The sequence below is a fragment of the Canis aureus genome, chromosome 13, assembly GCF_053574225.1.
Source record: "Canis aureus isolate CA01 chromosome 13, VMU_Caureus_v.1.0, whole genome shotgun sequence".
Taxonomy (NCBI): domain Eukaryota; kingdom Metazoa; phylum Chordata; class Mammalia; order Carnivora; family Canidae; genus Canis; species Canis aureus.
In genome coordinates this window covers 20,372,007-20,396,250 of record NC_135623.1, presented here as the reverse complement: position 1 = coordinate 20,396,250, position 24,244 = coordinate 20,372,007, and the positions used below count along the sequence as shown (strand labels likewise).

Sequence of the window (24,244 nt, the reverse complement as noted above, 5' to 3'; positions counted from 1 at the left end):
AGACCTCAACATCTGTGCCTCACCTGCTGCCAGCCCTGGGGCAAGCCCACTGCAGTGGCATCCACCAGTTTGCCTTCGTGGAAGTCCTTGTCTGGGTCTTCCTGGTAGAAACCCCGCCTGAATGGTGGACTCCCTGGGGGCAGGGGCAGGGCCAGGGCCAGGGGCAGGGCCAGGGCCAGGGCCTCCAGCGTTGCTCAGGCCACCCTGCACTCATAGGCCCTGGCCTGTGCTGGAAGTAGTGTGGTGGACTCTGAGACTAGGAAGTCCTTCCAGTGTGCTCACCTATACCTGCCTCAGGATCCTTGCACTGGTTGATGATCCCTCTGCTCAGATCTGCATCAGCCATTTATGGTTCAGTTCATAAGTCAGCACCTCAAAGGTATTTTTCTTGATGGACACTGTCCCTTTATAGTCTTTATCTCATTACGTTATTTTATCTTCTTCATAGCAGTTATGACCATCTGAAATGCTTAGGTATTTATTTTCTTGTTTACTAATTCATGGATCTTACATTCTAGTGGGATGAGGGACAAAAAATAAAGTTGACCCTTGAGCAACATGGGTTTGAATTGCACAGATCCACATACACGTGGACTTTTAACAACACTGTAAATGTGTTTTGTTTTATGATTTCTTTTTTTTTAATTTTTATTTATTTTTTGTCTTATGATTTCTTTAACATTTTTCTTTTATCTAGCTTATTTTATTTGTAAGAATATAGTATATAAGAGATGCCTGGGTGCCTCAGTCAGTTCAGCATCAGACTCTTGATCTTGGCTCAGCTCATAATCTCGAGGTCCTGGGATCGAGCCCTTTGACGGGCTCCATGCTCAGCACAGAATCTGTCTGAGTCTCTCTGCTCCTCCCCACTGTTTGTGTGCACGTGCTTTCTCTCTCTCTCAAAATTAAAAATAAACCTTAAAAAAGAATACAATATATAATACATATACATAATATGTGTTAATCAACAGCTTGTGTTATTGGTAAGATTTCTGGTCAACAGTAGGCTATTAGTAGATAAATTTGAGGGAGTCAGAAGTTGCACATGGATTTTCAACTGTGCAGAGGTCATAGTCCCTAATCCCCATGTTGTTCAAGGGTCAGTTGTAATGTTAGATAATGATACATGTTATGCCAAAAAACGAAGCAGGCTGAGAGAGATGGAGATAAGAGGACACTTGAGCAGAATGCTGACGGAAATGAGGGAATCATCTGTCTGGATATCTGGGAGAAGAGCCTTTCGGATTGAGGGAACAGCAAATGCCTTGATGCAGGAGCATGCTTGCCCTATTTGTGGAATAGCTAGGAGGTTCTTTTTTTTTTAAGATTTTATTTATTTAATCATGAGAGATGAGAGATGAGAGATGAGAGAGAGAGAGAGAGAGAGAGAGAGAGAGGCACAGACACCAGCAGGGGGAGAAGCAGGCTCCATGCAGGGAGCCCGATGTGGGACTTGATCCCAGGACTCCAGGTCCAGGATCACGCCCTGTGGCGAAGGCAGACACACAACCCTGAGCCACCCAGGCATCCCTAGCAAAGAGGTTCTTATGTGAAGAGGTATGGGGAGGGGTAGTTAGATCACTTCGGGCTCTGTAGACCTTGCTTAAGGATTTTGGTTTTTATTCTGAGTAAGGGGAAAAGGCACTGTAGGTTTTGAGCAGAGAAGTAACATGTTCTTTTTTTTTTTTTTTTTTTTAACCTACTTGTTAAAAGGATCATTCTGGCTTCTGGCAAAATACAGGTTTGGGGGAGCAAGGATGGAAGATCTCCCAAGGTGACCAGTTTGTCTTAGTTTACTCAAGACTTTCCTGGTTTTAGTGTAGAAAATCATATGTCCTGGAAAACCTCCTCAGTCCCAGGCAACCGGGTCTCCCTGTAGGGTGACCAGTACTCCAAGCAGGGGAGGGTGGTGCATAGAATGCAGTAGTAGTGGTGGGAAAGTAGTCACATTCCAGATGTGTGTTGAAGGCAACGCCTAATGATTGTGCTAACAGAGTGAACGTGGCTGTGAGCAAATGAAAGGAGCTGAGGGTGACATCCAGGCTTTTGGCCTGAACAACTGGAAGGGCAGAGTTGCCATTTACAGAGAGGAGGAAGGCTGGGGTAGATTTTGGAGGATGGATGATTGGGAGTCTGGCTTGGGCATGTTCATTTGAGATAACTTGATAGACTTAATCCCCTTAAAGGTAGGCATGTCAACCTGGCTGTGAGGTGAATGAGTCCAAAGTCCTGAGGAGCAGTTTGGGCTGGAGATAGAAGGCGTGAGCTGTTAGTGTCTGTGTAACACTTAAAGCCATGAGTCTGGATGAGACCACTGACGGAACGAAAGTGGACGGAGGGCTGAGGCCTGGAGCACGCTGGCATTTAGAGAGCAGGGAAAAGAGAAATCAGCAATGAGACTGAAAAGCAGCAGCCAATGAGACAGGAGAGCCAAGCAAGCAGAACCTGGAGGAAAATCCACACTGAATAGTGCCCCACGTCACATGCCGGGGGTGGGGGGCTACAGAGAAGAAGTAATAAAATGGTGCCAGTAGCTGAGCTGGCCCAGGGGTGCAACTCAGGGCTTCACTAGGGAAGGGCTTTCTAACTGGACCACCTCAGGATGTGCTGCAAGTCTCCCACTCAGGGGAGTCTTGTGGTGCCGGCTGCTGAGGAGGGGAGATCTACCCCCGGGGTTCAAGCTCCTGACAGAGCTGGACTACACAACTCTCAAAGTCCCTTAAAACTGGAGATGATGGGATTTGGGGAGACCAATAGAAACAACTGTCCCAGAGTAAGGGGACTGAGCTGGGCTTGGAAGACAAGCAGGTGTTCACCCAGGGGGTAGCAGGGAGGGCACTTCTAAGTAGAGGAGCAGTGTGAGCAAAACGCCAGAGATGTGAATAGGCCAGGTATGTTCAAGAGTCTGGCTGGGTCAGAGCATAAGGTGTATGAAGGATAGGGAGGAAGGTGAGGCTGGAAAGAGATGTAGGGCTGGCTGGCAGGGAGCTCCCACAGGGCCTGAGGCCCAGGAAACATTGGCTAACACCTATTGAAGGAAGGTAACTAAACAAGAGATTCTAAGAGTGAAGGACGGAGGCGCTGATCACTTAGTTGCCTTGAGCAGATTTTCTCCTGTAGCTTGGTTATAAAAGTCTTGAAGGCAAGGCTGCCCAAAGTGTGTGCTCCCTGCCCTGCTCCCCACTGGTGACAGGTGTCCATCAACTGTTTCTTAAAGCCCAGCAACATGGATAGACCTCTAAGACACATGGGGGCCTCTCTGAGAGTTCACCATAAGAGGTGGAGGGCAGACAATTCAGTGGGAGGATCAGTCCCAGGCATTAGAGACACACTAGGCCTAGGAGACACCATTGGATGGAATCTCTTCCTTCTGTTAACCCAAGACCTCATAAGCACTGCCCGTAGAATGTTTAATGCTCAGAACCCAGTGACCTCAGCTTAGGGAACAATGGGACTAAGCACTCCAGGGCCTTCTATTGGCTGGGCAGATGGGTAAGTGAGCTCCTTCTCCCCAGAGCCATCAGCTGGGTACCAAGACTCGACCTTATGGATTCCCAGCAGGAGGATCTGAGCCTCCCTGGTGGTAAATGCCCCTTCAGTCTCTGTCCCTTACCCTGTACCTTAGCTTGGGGCAGATACTCAGGGAAGACCTTTTACATGGATGGGGTGGTGGCTGCCTGCGTGGAGGAGTGCTAAGCAGTTAGGATATTGTTTCCTCTACGAAACTAGGGATCGGTGGCAGAGAATCATTGTTTCTCCGCTGAACCAGAAGGGGGTTACTATGAATACCCCAGGCCATCACGGCTGAATGGGTATGTGGGTATGATGGAATAGGATGGGACACCGGTGTCCCTGTCACCTATAAACTCTTGCTTCCTTGATGGGCTTTGCCATTAGTAATGTTTCTCAAATCGGATTGGATGGGTCCAGGGTTGGGAGCAAGAGGCTCGACTGAGTCTGGGCAGGTCATGCTTTCTCTAGACCTAGCTTTCCTTATCTTGCATTGCCTCTTTTTCTCTCTTGCCTTAGTGTGGGTCTCATTGTACTTTGGATTTCTGGGGCTGTGTTCTGTGGTAACTGGTGGCTGCATTCTCTTTCTGCACTGGAGGAAGAACTTGAGGCGGGAAGAGCGTGCCCAGGCGTGGGTGGAGGTGATGAGAGCCGCCACGTTCACCTACAGCCCACTGTTGTACTGGATTAACAAGCGTCGGTATTATGGCATGAATACAGCCATCAACACGGGGCCTCCCCCTGCTGCCACCAAGACTGAGACTGAGGTCCAGAATTCAGATCCTCTATGGGAGTTGGACATCTCTGAGAGCAGGAGCTCTGTTGCCGAAGACAGCAGCCCCAAGGTGGAGGGCCCTGCTCTGCTACAACCTGCATTGCAGCCCCTACTTTCCCCAATGCTGCGGTCCCAGACCAGCTCCCCACTTCCAGTTCCCATCTTTCAGGAGGTGCCCTTTTCCATTTCCCTGTGCAACCTGCCTCCAGTGATGAACCACTCAGTCTCCTACCCTTTGGACACCTGTCCTGAAAGGAACATCCACTTCCATTCCCTACCCACGATGGCCCATGGAGACCACTGCTTCAATGCCAAGCCTTTTGCTTCAGAGTTGTAGCCTGCTCTGACGGCGGGAGCTGGAGGTAACAGGGGCAGAGCAGGAGAATGGAGCTAACCCAAGGGAGGTGGTATTAACAGAGGCCAAAGGCCATCTGGATGTCACATTATGAAAGACTGAAAAAAAAGCTCAAGGCTCCCTTGTGTCTCATTTGTTGTTAGAAGGCAATGTCCCTCCCCTGTTGGATGGGGGCACTTTGCAAACTGAGCTGAAGTTCACCAAGTCATAAACAGGAACTAGAGGGTTGGCTGTGGGAAAAGAGTGAATCAGCAACATCCCTCTTATTCAGTATTTAAGACCAAAAAAACCCCACATTCCAGACTGTGGGCCAGGTATCCAGCCAGGGGCACTGCTGTTCTGTGGGACATTAAAAATTGCTGCCACCAGAGAGCTGCTGGGGGTGCATGAGCTATGGCAATTCAGTGGCCATGCCACACGCAAAACAAGTCATGAGATCCACGAGCCACACTGCATTCCTGGCTGAACTGCATGCTATACTGATGATGCACTGAGATCTTTTATGATTGTCCCTACATTAATACAAGAAAACTGCCAAATGGACCTCACAATCCTCCTCTTATAAGGGGAGAGACAGGTTCCAAGGGCATTTGCTATATTGCTTTTATGTTGCAGAGCCAGGTCTCAATTTTGTATCTGTCTAGCACCAAAGTTCTTGGTCTTCTCAGCAAACACCATGGTGTCCCTTCCCTGAAGATAAGTTGTTAGAAAACACTTGGCAAATGATTGTGTGTGTGTGTGTGTCTGCAGGGTGTAATTAATGTGGTCGATAGACTGGCTTAGGAGAAGGGCTGGTCACTGAACCCTCTAAAATTACATACAAAATGTTTTTTTTTTTTTCTTTTTAAATTATCAAAGGGATCCATGGACCTTCCGAAAGTTAATATCCACTATATGGGGATATTAATTTCTGTGCAGTTTGGAAACAATCCTAAAAGCAGAGACAAAGAAAATATTGGCTATTTGGTTCCACTTTTTTAAATTTATTTTTTATTTTTTTTATGATAGTCACAGAGAGAGAGAGAGAGACAGGCAGAGACATAGGCAGAGGGAGAAGCAGGCTCCATGCACCGGGAGCCTGACGTGGGATTCGATCCCAGGTCTCCAGGATCGCGCCCTGGGCCAAAGGCAGGCGCCAAACCACTGCGCCACCCAGGGATCCCTGGTTCCACTTTATTATTATTTTTTTTAATTTTTATTTTTTTATTTATGATAGTCACAGAGAGAGAGAGAGAGAGAGAGAGAGAGAGAGAGAAAGAGGCAGAGACACAGGCAGAGGGAGAAGCAGGCTCCATGCACCGGGAGCCCGACGTGGGATTCGATCCCGGGTCTCCAGGATTGCGCCCTGGGCCAAAGGCAGGCGCCAAACCGCTGCGCCACTCAGGGATCCCCCCTGGTTCCACTTTAAAGGAAGCCCAGCTCCACCCCAGAATATAACCCCAGGATATAAATTTTCCCCTTCACTTTGGGAATGAAGAAATCATCTCACCATATTTGTAAATGAGATAAGCTTTATGTAGTCACCCCTGAAGGGAAAGGCCCCCCAGATCATGTATGTTTGCTTATGTGTGTGTAATCCCAGAATCCTAGTAAATATGTAGAATTTTTCTTTTTTTCCCCTGTGTGAAAAAGCCCTAGCCCCTATATAACCTCTCTCTTGTAATGGATTTCATTCTCCGCCCCGCCACCTGTATAAAAGACAGTGGAACATTCCTTGTAAACATGCTTTTCCACTGAACCTTAAAAAAAAAAACAAAAAACAAAACAAAAAAAAACTCCAAGAACCAACCAAACAAAAACCTAAAACACAAAACACTAATAGAGACCAAGTGGAGTTTGGCTGATACAGAGAGACGAAGGGACTCCCTCTCCCTTTATCCCACTGCCTCTAGCCCGGCAGATGCCCAAGCAGCAGCCTTCACTTCTTCAGGCTAGATGCTGCAGTTCTTAAGGCAGATTCTTCACCATCTGTTAGTTCTTGCTTTTGAAAGGATAAAGGAGTCTATAAAAATAGGGATCAAAGCAGATTTTTGTTTTCTTAGTAATTGAAGGTATGAGGTGGGGGGAACCTTTAGTCACAGACACAGTAGGAGAAAAAGGAAATGTTTTATTTAGATAAATTAAAATAGCTGTATTACTGATATGAAATAAGCAAAGCGTAAGTCATAGAGACTTTGAATTCATTCACTCCCCAAAGGGAACCAAAATTGCTCATACATTACCAAAATAGCTCCACTAAAGCAAAGTAGATTTACGTCTCTTAATATGAGAAAACAACAAGGTAGGTTAGGTTCGTATAACAAACAATACACACTCTATAAAGTCTCAGGAATACCCAAATGCATTCTGGTTTGGATATGAAAGAAGGGACCACATCTAGCTGGTGTTGGTAAGTAAGCCAATGAGGTGTGTAGCAAACAAAAGCTGTCACTAAAAACAACTCAACAGCAAGCCATTATGAGTATGAGCCCATCACAGTCAAAGTCTTCAACTGTGACCGGCAAGACCAGCAGTGGAAGTGGGGGCAACAGAGCAATGTCCAGCAAAGCAACGTAAAGTGAGGAAACACCAATGGAAGGAAAAGTAGCAGGTGAGGGGTGTCCTCTTCAGCTTTGCTGTACCAGACACATCCCTAAGTGCCAGGTCCCTCTCTGCCTTAAGATGACAATACACTTACCCCTAAGCCAGGTTCTTTATTCCTTTGATTCTTTTCTTCCTGTAACACCTTTTTGGTCCTCTGATTTTTAGGGAGGCTAAGTAATAAACATTATCCCAGATAATAAAGGCAAAAGAAAAGGACCAAGAAGCACTGCTTTGGGTAACAGGAAAGTAGCAATAGGAGCTGCCAAGGTGAAAAGGTAAAAGTATTTGAAACAAACCCCAAAATCCAATCTTCCTCTTAGAGCTGAGACTAGGGAGGCTTGAGTACAGCTCAAAAGTCACACGTCGGGTAAGACAACTTCCAAATAAAACACCCAAATTAACACTGAAGAACAAGCTCATCAAACTCAAGCCAATGAATCCCCTCCAACCTGGAACAAAAGAGTTCCAGATACCCTCGTTCTGCCTGGGAGATAGGACAGCAGCACAGCAAGGGTATTCATAGTCTGAGAGTGTAGCAGGAACACCTGCCAAATGTGGTAGGGGAGAGGTACCAATACAGCTGGGATGGGAGCCACGTGAGCTTGAGGCGGGACGAAAGGTGATAAACTGAAAAAACTGACTTCTCCCGGTATAGCTATATGATACGAAAGAAAAGTACAGACAACAAAGAGTTAAGGGGTCCTCAGAGTATCTGCCTGTGAATAAGAATTTGAAACTCAAAAGGACAAGCTACATTACCCTCAAGTATATTTCATATAAATCAGTTCTCAAAAAAATACCTTCCAGGTACAGACACGCTATTTATGGTACAGTATATATAAATATAGCAGTATAATTCAATTTATTGCTAGAATTTTATTTGGTTGTTACAAAATCTGTAAGGGTATATAGATTTCAAAGGGGGGGGGGCAGCATGGAAGGTAGCTAGAAGAAAGAGTTGTCTTCAAGTTACCTAAAGTGCCAGGTGAATTTTATGCTATATTTTAACCTTTCCAAGAAAGAAAAAAAGTTCAGATAGGTGAAGGAAGTATTGTCTTAAAACAAAAGAGAAGCATAAGCCATAATGAGGTAAATAGACACATTAGTAGGAAAAAACCTCATCTTGTTTTAACTAAATTTGAATACTTTCAGAAAAAAACAAATCAAGGTTAGCCAGTGGCTGAACTGAATATCACGTAAAGAAAAAAACCAGCCCTTAAATGTTTAAGGGTGCTTGACAGTATCCCTGGGTAACAGGGTAACCTGGACAAAGTTAAAATGTGAACGAGCTCCACTAACGATGTCTGTGCCATGAAAGCTCTCGTTTCTCCCTGACTTGGACTACAAAACAGTTACATTTCAGTTTTTCCTTTCATGTTGCCCAAAACCTTCTTCGAAGAATAGCATGTGCCCACGTGCGCGCGCGTGCACACACACACACACACACGTAACATGGGTGTGTGATTCCTTCCAGTCTGGGGACCTTTTGTACCAGGTCTACAGAAGTCTTTAAGGGGAAGAGTATTGTGCTTGCTTATTATGAGCTATGAAAAAAACTTGCTGCCATCATGTGATGCCCCCTGCTTCAGGCCTGCCTGATACTGTTTGGCATCCTCTGGACAGAATGCCTCTGGCTGCTTCTGAGCTGACAACTGTGAGGGAACCTGATATGATTTCAGGTGCTGCACTTTACTACCTCTTTGGCGTCAGCCCACAGAGGAATGTACTAGGTACTTTTTGGTAAGCCTTCCGGTAAAATCTCAAGGAGTTCCTCGGGTCAAAATGAGGGGCCAAGCCATCCCTTACAGCTCCTCCTGGGTAGCTGGGCTGGCATAGCAGAGGATGCAGCCCTGCCATGCAGAATGGAACTTGGACCAGAGCTGAGAGTTGGCTACAGTTCTAAGAGAGGCTTGGGTCGGCGAGTGGGGGAAGACAACCTAGCTCACCTGGTAGAGAAAATGTAGCTCCCCACTGGATAACTCTAGGCTCATAAACCCTGAAATAGGATTAAAAGTGAGAAAGGCCCCCACCAAGACTTCTCTGATTCACCGGTGGGATCAGCTGAGGTGGACAGGAACCTTTGTTCCTTTGCCAGAATCTTACTTTCCTGAGCCTGGAGGTAGCACGTGAAGGAGGTGCCTTAACAAGACATGGACATAGTTTAAGCTGTTAACACGTTAGTGATTTTTAATAACAAGTCATTTGTTCACAGCCTGTTTCAAACCATTCTTCCGACTTCCCACAAAATATGCACAATTCTTTCTTTCATTTTAAATATTTACAAACAGAAAAGGTCTAGCTTTTAAAGGAAAGACATTTTCTGAGTCTGTATAAAGTGCAGCTAATTTAAGGCAAATTTACGTGAAATATAAAAGGTGGCTTACTCTCTATATACATTTTCCAGTTTTAAAAGATAAGGTTTCCTTCCCTAAAAAAAAAAAAAAAAATGAGGGCTTGACTTTTTTCTAGGTTTTGAAATTAAGATCTTTCTGGTTTTAGGAAATCATAGATTTCTGAATATAAGTAAAATGGCCTTCTTTTTTAAAAAAATAACTTTTTTTATAGCTTTTTCAAACAAGTTAAAAGATGGCAATGTGTCTGCTACAGTAGTTTGGAGGACCAGAGGATCGATGGGTAAGTAAAAGGATTGTTTTTGTTAGATGAGTAGGTATTAGGTAGTCCTAGGTATATACCCATTTCTAAAAATATGCCTGATGAGCCTAGACACCTAAAGCTACCCTTAGCTCCAGGAAAGAATATCTTCCATCGCCATCAGAATCAAACGGTCTCAAAGTCTCTAGTCTTGGCATAGCAGAACCTAAGGAGTTCCAGATTTCCTGGTAGGTCAGCTTCCCATTCATGTCCTGGCCAGTCTTGTGGAATAAATCCTGAAGATCTGTCAAAAAGGAAATAAAAAAAACTGTGTAAGTCCATACATAAAGCTAAATTTACTCAACAGTTTAAAAAGTAGCCTCAGTTGAACTCAGAACACTAAAAGCTATTTTGGGGATCCCTGGGTGGCGCAGCGGTTTGGCGCCTGCCTTTGGCCCGGGGCGCGATCCTGGAGACCCGGAATCGAATCCCACATCGGGCTCCCAGCATGGAGCCTGCTTCTCCCTCTGCCTGTGTCTCTGCCTCTCTGTCTCTCTCTGTGTGACTATCATGAATAAATAAATAAAATCTTAAAAAAAAAAAAAAAAAAGCTATTTTGTGGGAGTGAATGGGTGACGGCACTGGGGGTTATTCTGTATGTTAGTAAATTGAACACCAATAAAAAATAAATTAAAAAAAAAAAAAAAAAGCTATTTTGTAGCCTTTGTTTCCAAAAGGTAAGGCTTAGTATCTCACTCAATTAAAAAGACAAATTCTTGACCCTTTAAGAATGAGAGGGACACTGGCATTATCCTTCTATCCAAAATAGAAGCAGTGACAGATATTACAACAGAAATGAATGGGCTGGCATTTTCTGTCCAAGGCTTTCCTTTCAAATTTGCCAGATTCTTTTTTTTTTTTTTTCCTAAGATTTTATTTATTTATTCATGAGAGACACACACAGAGAGAGGCAAAGACACAGGCAGAGGGAGAAGCAAGCTCCCTTTGAGGAGCCTGATATGGGACTCAATCCCAGGACCCTGGGGTCACGACCTGAGCCAAAGGCAGATGCTCAACCACTGAGCCACCGAGATGCCCCCTGCCAGATTCTACTCTTATGCTGAATGGGCAAAAAAGGACTGGAAAGGCCTGAAGAGCTAATGATAGGAGCTGAGCCATAAAACAGATTATGGCATACTGTTGGTCAGAGTTACCATATGACTTAGCAATTCCATTCCTAGGTATGTACTCAAAAGAAATAAAAACATAACCTACACCAACACTGGTACATGAATGTTCATAGCTGCATTATTCCTAATGGCCAAAAAGTAGAAATAATCCAAATGTCCATCAACTGATGAATGGATAAAATGTAGTGTATATCCATACAATGGAATGTTATTTGGCCTTTAAAAAAGGAATGAAATACCACCACATGTTACAACATGGATCGATCCTGAAAATATTACACTAGGTCAAAGAAGCATGCTGAAAAAAGCATATACAAAAGGTCATGGATCATATAATTCCATTTATATGAAGTACCCAGAACAGACAAATCCAAATATTTTGGTTGAAAGATTAGTGGTTGCCAGGGGCTATGGGCTAGGGGAACAGGGAGTCACCAATGGGTACAGGTTTTCTTTTCAGGATGATAAAAAATGTTCTGGAATTGGATAGTGGTGATGGTTGTAAAACGTGTGAATATACTAAAAACTACTGAATTATACATTTTTAAAGGGTGAATATTAAGGTATGTGGATTATAGCTCCATTAAAAAAAAAAAAAGCAGGAGGAGGAGCAAGATGGCTGAAGAGTAGGGTCCCCAAATCACCTGTCCCCACCAAATTACCTAGATAACCTTCAAATCATCCTGAAAATCTACGAATTTGGCCTGAGATTTAAAGAGAGACCAGCTGGAATGCTACAGTGAGAAGAGTTCGTGCTTCTATCAAGGTAGGAAGAAGGGGGAAAAAGAAATAAAGAAACAAAAGGCATCCAAGGGGGAGGAGCCCCGCGAGGAGCTGGGCTAAGGCCAGGGCGAGTGCTCGCAGGGAGTTGGAGCAGGACCCCAGGAGGGCGGGGATGCCCTCAGACTCCCTGGGACACTAACAGACACCTGCACGCCCAGGAGAGTGCACCATACCCCGCGGCCGAGCTCCCTAAAAGACTGCAGCGCCCACGGCTGGACCGGGAGCAGCTCGGAGGGGCTCGGGCGGCAGCTCCGCGGAGTGGGCTGCGCGGCCGGGAGCGCGAATCCAACAGCGCAGGCCCCGGAGCACAGGACGCCGGGGACACAGCCCAGGATCCTGCCTCCACCCGGGACAGGCAGAGGGCCGGGACAGGCAGAGGGCCAGAGGGCCCAGCACAGCAAGGACACTCCTGCCCCGAGCTGAGCAGATCAGCGGCCCCGCCCCGGAGCCTCCAGGCCCTGCAGACGGAGACCTCTGGAGTTCTGCGGGGGCTGAATCCAGGGCTCCAGAGCTGGTCCTGCCACTGGGGCTGTTCCTCCTGGAGCCTCATGGGGTAAACAACCCCCACTGAGCCCTGCACCAGGCAGGGGCACAGCAGCTCCCCCAAGTGCTAACACCAGAAAATCAAAATCAGCACAACAGGCCCCTCCCCCAGAACACCAGCTAGACCGACAAGTTTCAGGGGAAGTCAAGGGACTTAAAGTATACAGAATCAGAAGATACTCCCCCATGGCTTTTTTTTTTTTTTTTTTTTTTGATTTCTGTTTGCTTCCCCCCCCCCTTTTTTCCCCTCTCTTTTTCTTTTTTCTTCCTTTTTTCTTTTTTCTTTTTCTCTTTTCTTTCCTTCTTTCTCTCCTCTCTTTTTCTCCTTTTCCCAATACAACTGGTTTTTGGCCACTCTGCACTGAGCAAAATGACTAGAAGGAAAACCTCACCTCAAAAGAAAGAATCAGAAACAGTCCTCTCTCCCACAGAGTTACAAAATCTGGATTACAATTCAATGTCAGAAAGCCAATTCAGAAGCACTATTATAGAGCTAATGGTGGCTCTAGAAAAAAGCATAAAGGACTCAAGAGACTTCATGACTGCAGAATTTAGATCCAATCAGGCAGAAATTAAAAATCAATTGAATGAGATGAAATCCAAACTAGAAGTCCTAACGACAAGGGTTAACAAGGTGGAAGAACGAGTGAGTGACAGAGAAGACAAGTTGATGGCAAAGAGGGAAACTGAGGAAAAAAGAAACAAAAGACCATGAGGATAGATTAAGGGAAATAAATGACAGCCTGAGGAAGAAAAACCTAAATTTAATTGGGGTTCCCAAGGCCGCCGAAAGGGCCAGAGGGCCAGAATATGTATTTGAACAAATCATAGCTGAAAACTTTCCTAATCTGGGAAGGGAAACAGGCATTCGGACCCAGGAAATAGAGAGATTCCCCCTAAAATCAATAAAACCCGTTCAACACCTCAACATCTAATACTTAAGCTTGAAAATTTCAAAGATAAAGAGAAGATCCTTAAAGCAGCAAGAGACAAGAAATCCCCGACTTTTATGGGGAGGAGTATTAGGGTAACAGCAGACCTCTCCACAGAGACCTGGCAGGCCAGAAAGGGCTGGCAGGATATATTCAGGGTCCTAAATGAGAAGAACATGCAACCAAGAATACTTTATCCAGCAAGGCTCTCATTCAAAATGGAAGGAGAGATAAAGAGCTTTCAAGACAGGCAGGAACTGAAAGAATATGTGACCTCCAAGCCAGCTCTGCAAGAAATTTTAAGGGGGACTCTTAAAATTCCCCTTTAAGAAGTAGTTCAGTGGAACAATCCACAAAAACAAGGACTGAATAGATATCATGATGACACTAAACTCATATCTCTCAATAGTAACTCTGAACGTGAACGGGCTTAATGACCCCATCAAAAGGCGCAGGGTTTCAGACTGGATAAAAAAGCAGGACCCATGTATTTGCTGTCTACAAGAGACTCATTTTAGACAGAAGGACACCTACAGCCTGAAAATAAAAGGTTGGAGAACCATTTACCATTCGAATGGTCCTCAAAAGAAAGCAGGGGTAGCCGTCCTTATATCAGATAAACTAAAATTTACCCCGAAGACTGTAGTGAGAGATGAAGAGGGACACTATATCATACTTAAAGGATCTATCCAACAAGAGGACTTAACAATCCTCAATATATATGCCCCGAATGTGGGAGCTCCCAAATATTTAAATCAATTAATAACCAAAGTGAAGAAATACTTAGATAATAATAAACTTATACTTGGTGACTTCAATGTAGCTCTTTCTATACTCGATAGGTCTTCTAAGCACATCTCCAAAGAAACGAGAGCTTTAAATGATACACTGGACCAGATGGATAACACAGATATCTACAGAACTTTACATCCAAACTCAACTGAATACACATTCTTCTCAAGTGCACATGGATCTTTCTCCAGAATAGACCACATACTGGGTCACAAATCGGGTCTGAACCGATACCAAAAGACTGGGATCGTCCCCTGCATATTCTCAGACCATAATGCCTTGAAAGTAGAACTAAATCACAACAAGAAGTTTGGAAGGACCTCAAACACGTGGAGGTTAAGGACCATCATGCTAAAAGATGAAAGGGTCAACCAGGAAATTAAGGAAGAATTAAAAAGATTCATGGAAACTAATGAGAATGAAGATACAAGCATTCAAAATCTTTGGGACACAGCAAAAGCAGTCCTAAGGGGGAAATACATCGCAATACAAGCATCCATTCAAAAACTGGAAAGAACTCAAATACAAAAGCTAACCTTACACATAAAGGAGCTAGAGAAAAAAAGCAGATAGATCCTACACCCAGCAGAAGAAGAGAGTTAATTAAGATTCGAGCAGAACTCAACGAAATCGAGACCACAAGAACTGTGGAACAGATCAACAAAACCAGGAGTTGGTTCTTTGAAAGAATTAATAAGATAGATAAACCATTAGCCAGCCTTATTAAAAAGAAGAGAGAGAAGACTCAAATTAATAAAATCATGAATGAGAAAGGAGAGATCACTACCAACACCAAGGAAATACAAACGATTTTAAGAACATACTATGAACAGCTATACGCCAATAAATTAGGCAATCTAGAAGAAATGGACGCATTCCTGGAAAGCCACAAACTACCAAAACTGGAACAGGAAGAAATAGAAAACCTGAACAGGCCGATAACCAGGGAGGAAATTGAAGCAGTCATCAAAACCTCCCAAGATACAAAGTCCAGGGACAGATGGCTTCCCAGGGGAATTCTATCAAACGTTTAAGAAGAAACCATACCTATTCTACTAAAGCTGTTTGGAAAGATAGAAAGAGATGGAGTACTTCCAAATTCGTTCTATGAGGCCAGCATCACCTTAATTCCAAAACCAGACAAAGACCCCACCAAAAAGGAGAATTACAGACCAATATCCCTGATGAACATGGATGCAAAAATTCTCAACAAGATACTAGCCAATAGGATCCAACAATACATTAAGAAAATTATTCACCATGACCAAGTAGGATTTATCCCTGGGACACAAGGCTGGTTCAACACTCGTGAAACAATCAATGTGATTCATCATATCAGCAAGAGAAAAACCAAGAACCATATGATCCTCTCATTAGATTCAGAGAAAGCATTTGACAAAATACAGCATCCATTCCTGATCAAAACTCTTCAGAGTGTAGGGATAGAGGGAACATTCCTCGACATCTTAAAAACCATCTACGAAAAGCCCACAGCAAATATCATTCTCAATGGGGAAGCACTGGGAGCCTTTCCCCTAAGATCAGGAACAAGACAGGGATGTCCACTCTCACCACTGTATTCAACATAGTACTGGAAGTCCTAGCCTCAGCAATCAGACAACAAAAAGACATTAAAGGCATTCAAATTGGCAAAGAAGAAGTCAAACTCTCCCTCTTTGCTGATGACATGATACTCTCCATAGAAAACCCAAAAGCCTCCACCCCAAGATTGTTAGAACTCATACAGCAATTTGGCAGCGTGGCAGGATACAAAATCAATGCCCAGAAATCAATGGCATTTCTATACACTAACAATGAGACTGAAGAAAGAGAAATTAAGGAGTCAATCCCATTTACAATTTCACCCAAAAGCATAAGATACCGAGGAATAAACCTAACCAAAGAGGTAAAGGATCTATACCCTAAAAACTATAGAACACTTCTGAAAGAAATTGAGGAAGACACAAAGAGATGGAAAAATATTCCATGCTCATGGATTGGCAGAATTAAGATTGTGAAAATGTCAATGTTACTCAGGGCAATATACACATTTAATGCAATCCCTATCAAAATACCATGGACTTTCTTCAGAGTTAGAACAAATTATTTTAAGATTTGTGTGGAATCAGAAAAGTCCCCAAATAGCCAGGGGAATTTTAAAAAAGAAAATCATAGCTGGGGGCATCACAATGCCAGATTTCAGGTTGTACTACAAAGCTGTGGTCATCAAGACAGTGTGGTACTGGCACAAAAACAGACACATAGATCAATGGAACAGAATAGAGAACCCAGAAGTAGACCCTGAACTTTATGGTCAACTAATATTCGATAAAGGAGGAAAGACTATCCACTGGAAGAAAGACAGTCTCTTCAATAAATGGTGCTGGGAAAATTGGACATCCACATGCCGAAGAATGAAACTAGACCACTCTCTTTCACCATACACAAAGATAAACTCAAAATGGATGAAAGATCTAAATGTGAGACAAGATTCCATCAAAATCCTAGAGGAGAACACAGGCAACACCCTTTTTGAACTCGGCCACAGTAACTTCTTGCAAGATACATCCACGAAGGCAAAAGAAACAAAAGCAAAAATGAACTATTGGGACTTCATCAAGATAAGAAGCTTTTGCACAGCAAAGGATACAGTCAACAAAACTCAAAGACAATCTACAGAATGGGAGAAGATATTAGCAAAGGACGTATCAGATAAAGGGCTAGTTTCCAAGATCTATAAAGAACTTATTAAACTCAACATCAAAGAAACAAACAATCCAATCATGAAATGGGCAAAAGACATGAAGAGAAATCTCACAGAGGAAGACATAGACATGGCCAACATGCACATGAGAAAATGCTCTGCATCACTTGCCATCAGGGAAATACAAATCAAAACCACAATGAGATCCCACCTCACACCAGTGAGAATGGGGAAAATTAACAAGGCAGGAAACCACAAATGTTGGAGAGGATGAGGAGAAAAGGAAACCCTCTTACACTGTTGGTGGGAATGTGAACTGGTGCAGCCACTCTGGAAAACTGTGTGGAGGTTCCTCAAAGAGTTAAAAATAGACCTGCCCTATGACCCAGCAATTGCACTGTTGGGGATTTACCCCAAAGATTCAGATGCAATGAAACGCCGGGACACCTGCAGCTGATGTTTCTAGCAGCAATGTCCACAATAGCCAAACTGTGGAAGGAGCCTCGGTGTCCATCGAAAGATGAATGGATAAAGAAGATGTGGTCTATGTATACAATGGAATATTACTCAGCCATTAGAAATGACAAATCCCCACCATTTGCTTCAACGTGGATGGAACTGGAAGGTATTATGCTGAGTGAAGTAAGTCAATCCGAGAAGGACAAACATTGTATGTTCTCATTCATTTGGGGAATATAAATAGTAGTGAAAGGGAATATAAGGGAAGGGAGAAGAAATGTGTGGGAAATATCAGAAAGGGAGACAGAACATAAAGACTCCCAACTCTGGGAAACGAACTAGGGGTGATGGAAGGGGAGGAGGGCAGGGGGTGAGGGTGAATGGGTGATGGGCACTGAGGGGGGCACTTGACGGGATGAGCACTGGGTGTTATTCTGTATGTTGGTAAAATGAACACGAATAAAAAATTTATTATTAAAAAAATTTTTTAAAAAGCCGAAGACTACAGATCTCCTTAAAGTGATATATATATATATATATATATATATATATCATATATAGTATATATAAAGCATCAGGCACCTATGTGCTCTCTCTCCTAGCTAAGAGAGAGTAGTAATATTTCTATGATATTATTTGAGCCAACAGGATTGGCGAGTTTCTATCACCAGTCTCTTCTGGTATTTCCTCAAAGGCCCTGTAATGAACACCTAGGAGGGCTGATTACTTACATAATATTCTAAAAGGACTTGATTGTGTTCCCCCACAGAAGAACTTCATAGATTTAGTCTCTAATAGCTGAAGACAGTCATGAGGCTTCAGTTTCTTTAGAAGTCTTCCTAAATCCTCTTCCTCTCTTCATTTAGTCAACCCCACATCTAGACTCTATGGGCCTCCTGCTGCCTGGTACTTGGGAAGAAAGGAAATTCCCTGAAGGGGAAGCATTGCAATACAAGGTCCATCAAGGAATTTTGCAGATCAGCTTCTGAAGAACGTCCTACTTTGAGTCCTGAGACAGATCCAGCGAAGCAGCTAATGTCTCAAAAGCTCTGAAAGCCAGAAAAAGCAGGTGGGACACTTGCTCTCAATGCCTGCCACCAAGTGGCTCGCTGGAAAATGTTTTTTGTTTGTATATGGGGCATGAGCTTATAAAATGTGCTATGAATTTGGCAGCAGTATTTAAATAAAAATCTTACTGCTGCTTTGGATCATTTCAAAAGTGTAGTCATCCAAAGTGTGTAAGGCCTATGTTATAGATTGAAGTACAAATGTTAAGATGGCCATTTTTTTTTTTTTATAATTTTTATTTATTTATGATAGTCACACAGAGAGAGAGAGAGAGAGAGGCAGAGACGTAGGCAGAGGGAGAAGCAGGCTCCATGCACCGGGAGCCCGACGTGGGATTCGATCCTGGGTCTCCAGGATCGCGCCCTGGGCCAAAGGCAGGCGCCAAACCGCTGCGCCACCCAGGGATCCCAAGATGGCCATTTCTTAATCTGCTCTAATAGTCGTTCCTATGTTAATTCTCATCAATTCTTGATGTAATAAATGGAAAGTGGGAGAAGGCAGTGGTGTTGCCAATAAATAATTTAAGACTCTCCGGTCTCCCCAGAAAATAGAAAGAAAAAAAAACTGGGGATAAGGGGAAAAAATAACTGCATTTATATGGCAATATAAATTTAAGTCTTCCATGCTTTAAGCATTTATTATAGCCTGCAGATAACTCATTCACTTAACAAATATTCATGTACCAGGCACTATGCTAGGGGCTTGGAAGTAAAGTTAATTTTCTATCTTCCCAAGAAATTACAACAGAGTGACGTGCTAAACAGGGGCAAATATAAATTATTAAAGAGCACACATAGGAAGCACCTTAATCCAGTCCTAGGAGGTAAGAACTGTTTCCTAGTGGAATAGTTTCTAAGTTAAGGTAGAGAGCCAGGCAAAGATGGGGGGATGGCAACGGCGATTTTACAGGCAGTTAGCAAAAGCAAAATCAGAAGACTCTAAACTTCACAATGAAAGATAGCATATACTCTGCTGGGAGCAAGGAAAACATGTTTTACTGTGACTCATATCCTTCTTACTAATGTTTATCTTGCTGATTTTCAGCCAAAGGACCCCTTATTTTTGGAAGGCCTTAGCAAACAGGGTCAACTTCCATTTTCTAATCTCACAGTATTATGGTTGCTTGTTTGCCTTCTCCACTGGACGGTCACATCCTTGAGGAAAGTGAGATGGTATCTTATGCTGTATTTTTACTGCTTAGCACTGGGTCTAATTAGGCACTCACTCAATGAATGAAGACTCTCTAGTGCATTGGTTATAGGAGTACAAACTTTGGTGTCAGACTACCTCAGTGTAAATTCTCCCTCAGCCCAGTATTTGCCGTGTGGATTTAGGCAGTTTCCCTATTGATAAAGTGGGTATAATACACAAATATTTATGTTCCCAGGATTGTTAACAGGACTATATGATGTAATGCATATCATGTCAAATTTCTGGCTCACAGGAAGTGCTCAATGTTATGTTATGATAGAATTCTTTTTCTTTTAAATTAAAGAAACGAAGAAGTTTCAGCTTTAAACCTGTTCCTTATTACTCAATGATATAAAAATTTACCTTGGATGCTAGAAATTCCTGGTAGGACAACAGGTCTTAGCTGGGAAGCTTTCTCAATTTGACCTCCAAGAGACTGTGGAAATTTTGGCAATACTGATGGCTTTGATGTGAAACTCTGTACATGCTCTGCAACAAACACATACCATTGTAGTATTATCAAAACTGACACCAAATTCAACCAGTACCAAAGGTCATGTTTTAGGGCAATTGCATATGTACTTAATTTAAGAGAAACAGTTGAGAACTAAGTAGCACAGTGACTATATGAAGTTAAAGGCATGGTCTGAGATACGTAGTGTGGGTAAGTGAAGATCAATCTATATGATGTAACATTAAGGTTTAAGCTGTGGGAAGCCAGCCCATGGGAAGCTCTTATAGTACAAGTTAGCATTATATAGATTTAGATGTTAAGAGTTTAAGTTGCAAGTAAGAAGAACATTGGATATTTGACATCCTACGGGCCATCCTATAAGCCTGATCTGGGGTATGTGTCACCAGATCAACTGGTGCTGAAAGAGGGCTTCCATACAATTATGCAGCATGATGTTAGGACCAGGCTTCCCACTGTAGTCTGTTCCCTATCCAAAAGAGAGTAAGAAAGGTTGTAATGCTTTCCCCAAAATGAGAAATATTTGTGGGGAATAGGGGTCAAAGCCAACCCAATCCAGTGCTTTGGTAATGTCCTTGAGACATTCGCTAATATTGATTAGATATGTCCCTACCTAGAACCAATAGCCTTTCCAACTCAATGATCCTATTATTATTTGTTAATGGCTTTTCAGAAGGACTAATATTTATTTTTAAGTAAATTTTATGCACTTAGTGTAATGAAAAGACTCCCGTAAACAACATTTAGGGCTGGTTTAATATACACTATGACAGTTACATTTTTGCCTATAATTGGATGCAGACAGCATGGAGAAGTCTATTTCAAGCTAAACATTACCCATTCTTTCCTTAATAGACTGGAATACAAATCATGTACAAAATGGGCTTTTTCTAAATGAAACCAAAGTGTATCAGCTTCATCTCGGTGCACTCAGGCATCATTCCCTCAGTTTGATCAGTCCTGCTGGAACACCTTTCCCCACTCTCTGTGTGGGAGGCAAGCTGCCCAAGCCTGCGTGAAATATTCAGAAGCCAGCCCTGAGTATCTCACCTTTGTTAATGATGTCTGGAGGCCTGTTGCTCTCAGGTTTGTTTGTGAGAGCACTGATCAGCTGCAGTTTCTCTCTTAGCTTGGATACTTGAGTATCTGAACTATCTTCTTTCTGTCCAAAACAAAGATCATATAAGGCTTAAGGTGGAAGTTAAGACCTTATCTGATTCTTCATTATATTTCTAGAGCCTATTTAGCATGTAGTGTTTGACTTCCAGTAGGTTCCCTATTACAGGCAATGAAGGAATGAATCAACAAATACTAGAGATACCTCTGGTACTCAGGCCTGATAAGGGTCTAGAGGGATTTGAAGCTGGACCATTAGGGGAACATTATGCGACAGATGACCTGATTCACTGCGAACATTTGGCTGATGCCGGAAGGCATGTATGTGTCAGCAGTAAAGGAAATGTACTCTTGCTCAGGTGCCCATGCAACACCCATTTCCTAAATGAGTAGATATTATTTTCTAGTAACTATTTCACACTAAATAATTTTCCTGATATCTTACTTCACCTTGTGACTAAACAAATTTAGAGAGAGTGTTATACTCTTATCACTTAAAAAAAAAAAAAAAAAAGGAACCAACCCTGGCTTTTCCTTCTCTCTTCCCACGATGAGGACTCAACTGGTGGCAGGAACTGTTGGGAACACGCAGAAGGAGCTGTAAAATTTCTAATTTGTTTACTTGCTTATATCTTTTAGAAAAGTTTCTTCTCTATGGCCTTCTTCATTCCCAGGATGACCCAGAGTGGCATACAAAAAATACATTTAATTGTAAAAAGAGAGAAGTCTGGTTTCTGTGAGGCTATTTTCTAACTGTTTAGCCAGTGTGAAAGGTCCTGATCCTATGTTCAATTAGAATACCAAGTTATTACATGTTTCTTTTATTCAATTATTTCTCTCTGATCTTTAAATAGTTACCATATAAATCACTCTTGGTTTATTAAGGAGCTAATATATGGACACAGGTGACTAAAGCTAAGTACTACACACTTGAAGAATTTATGAAGAAACTAGGGAGAAATTACATATGGTTAGGATGCTTGGATGAAGTGGAATAAAGGGACCAATACACCAGGATGACAGTAAAAACACAAAGGGTCTGAAAGCAAAACCAGGAAGCTTAGGCCAAAATGTGCATGAGCTGCATTTGATTCTGATGTTTACTGTTAAAATCTGGATTGTTGCTGAAAACACTACAAATCTCTAGCAGTAACCATCTGTTACTTTTTGGGCTCAACATTTATATCCGGATCTTTGGTTTTTCTTGTCATTCCTCAGGTGGGGTATTTATGTATTTATTTTGCAGAAGCACTTAGAAAAGTCAACAGAAGTCTAGCTCACAAAGCATTAAAATCTTAACATATCTAGACTATACGAAACAATTATGGAAGAACAAATATAGGTGGAAAGTATTAAAACTGAAAACTGCCTATATTATGGTTCATTTCTAAGTGCATTTCCTCTGAACCTCACACCCTTGAGCTCCTCACACACATTGGGCACCTGAGATGGTATTTTAGCCAATCAGCCACAATCTTCCTTGCTTTATCTTAACCCAGATCTTATAATATTAAACAACACTCTAGTCACAGAGAATGTTGCAAATAAACTATCTTTCTTGGAATATCAAAGCATATCACAGACTGTCTTACCGTGACAATATGTCAGGGAAGAACTTAAAAAAAAAAACAAAAAAAAAACAGGGAAAGGGACAAGGTGAAAGGAACAGGCTGGGACTTAAATGGACCATGTATGTACAGAGACTGTGATCTAAAAATAAATGCTGATTAGACACCAGTTTTCAATGATCTCTGCCTCTGTTCACTATCATTAGTACAGATAACTTACTGTCTTACCTTAAAAGTCATTTCCTTAGGGAAGCTCTCCTGATCTTTGGTAACATCCTCATCAGACCCTATATTCTTCCTTTATAGCACTTATCATACTCATGCTTAACTATCTGTTCAATTATGTATTAATGATTTTCTGACTTTGAGCTCCACCAGAATAAGGGTCACCTGTCTGTCCTGCTCACTGTGGTCACCCCAACTCCTTGCAAAGGGCCTGGCACAGGGTAGGTGCCTGATAAAGTACTCTCTTATTCACTAATACATTAATTTACTAATCACTTTGTCTTGAAGTCGCAGCAAATGGGAACCAAAATGCTCCTTTTGAGAAAGAAACAGTAGCTCAAAAGCACAAAGGTGCTGTTGTGGTTGGTTGGTTTATTTTTAAGTAATCTCTACCTCCAACATGGGGCTTGGACTTGCAACCCTAAGATCGAGAGCTGCATGCTCTACCCACGGAGCTAGCCAGGCACCCCTCAAAAGAACAAAGATGCAGACGCATTATTTTTGCTTCAAAATCAGCCCTCTATTATTTATTTACCTTTATGCTTTGGGTTTTTAATGTATCTGTTCTGTTGGTCACTTGATGCAGGGACTCTCTTTTCAGAGTGGCAGCTCTATTATCCATCTTAAAGGGTAAAAACAACAAGATTAAAGGTAAATATTAAAGCCTAAACAACACTTTCAAGACAAATTGGTCAAATTTATTTAAAGGTTCTCAGAGTACCTTCAACAGAAATACCAGTGGGAGAACAAGAGGAGAGGGAGAAAGGCTGCTGAGATACAAAGCTGAAACTGGTGCCTCAGAAACCTTAAAACTTCTGAAGTATAGATGGCGAGAGGACTTACACCCAGAAGCATGGTAGGGAGGATGCTGCTGGAAGAAACAGCAGGACAGAGGGTTCTACTAACAATTTCCTCTTCTGGAGGAAAAGGACGGGGAGAGGAGAGGGACAGTACGGGGAGTTTGCGGCAGTAAGTTTTCACTATTCAGTTTTCACTAAAACTTTCAAGGCCTACAACTCCTCAAATCACCCCAAATTTCTAGCCCCTACTTAGATAAGTTCAAAAGGGTTTTTTTAAACAAGGCTCCTTTAATCTTCACAGCTTTGTAGTAAATCACACGTCCTTGTAAAGTGGGAGGGGGAACTGGTCTTCTGATTCTAACGTCCAAGCCATGTCAGCAAGCTGCCAAGGCTCCACTGTGGCAGAGCCGGTTCAAAATCTGACTTCCAGGTGCTGGAGTTCAATCTTACTTGTGCGCTTGCTTCTGGCCCTGCTGTTTACTTGAATTTATGGAACAATTTCCTGTTTTAGGCTTCCATTTCTTACATATGCCTGTGTCTTTGTTAATCGTTAAGGATGGGGCTTGCAGCTATTAAAATATTTCCC

General features: G+C 42.7%; 3 protein-coding genes across 5 annotated transcripts in view; 1 reads left to right on the top strand and 2 right to left on the bottom strand.

The window, feature by feature from the left end:
- Positions 1 to 76, bottom strand: part of ATPAF1 (ATP synthase mitochondrial F1 complex assembly factor 1) — a 30,831-nt gene extending 30,755 nt beyond the window's left edge. The window contains exon 1 of the mRNA XM_077845078.1: positions 24 to 76. Within this exon, the coding sequence (XP_077701204.1) occupies positions 24 to 61 (38 nt within the window). The 5' untranslated portion in view covers positions 62 to 76. The remainder of the gene's footprint in view (positions 1 to 23) is intronic.
- A 3,362-nt stretch (positions 77 to 3,438) lies between these two features.
- Positions 3,439 to 4,855, top strand: TEX38 (testis expressed 38). 3 transcript variants are annotated; one of them, XM_077845082.1, is made up of 2 exons: positions 3,439 to 3,492; positions 4,030 to 4,855. In XM_077845082.1, exons 1-2 carry the CDS (start codon positions 3,489 to 3,491, stop codon positions 4,620 to 4,622), a joined length of 597 nt encoding a protein of 198 aa, XP_077701208.1. In that variant the 5' UTR covers positions 3,439 to 3,488; the 3' UTR covers positions 4,623 to 4,855. The 3 variants fall into 3 exon arrangements, with proteins under 3 accessions (XP_077701208.1, XP_077701207.1, XP_077701209.1); XM_077845081.1 differs by having other exon boundaries at positions 3,455 to 3,583; positions 4,030 to 4,829; XM_077845083.1 differs by having other exon boundaries at positions 3,471 to 3,583; positions 4,109 to 4,851.
- A 1,872-nt stretch (positions 4,856 to 6,727) lies between these two features.
- Positions 6,728 to 24,244, bottom strand: part of EFCAB14 (EF-hand calcium binding domain 14) — a 44,686-nt gene continuing 27,169 nt past the window's right edge. Inside the window, exons 8-11 of the mRNA XM_077845074.1 lie at positions 23,394 to 23,480; positions 21,000 to 21,111; positions 19,841 to 19,966; positions 6,728 to 10,119 (exon numbers count right to left, since the gene is read on the bottom strand). Of these exons, the coding sequence (XP_077701200.1) occupies positions 9,944 to 10,119; positions 19,841 to 19,966; positions 21,000 to 21,111; positions 23,394 to 23,480 (501 nt within the window). The 3' untranslated portion in view covers positions 6,728 to 9,943. The remainder of the gene's footprint in view (positions 10,120 to 19,840; positions 19,967 to 20,999; positions 21,112 to 23,393; positions 23,481 to 24,244) is intronic.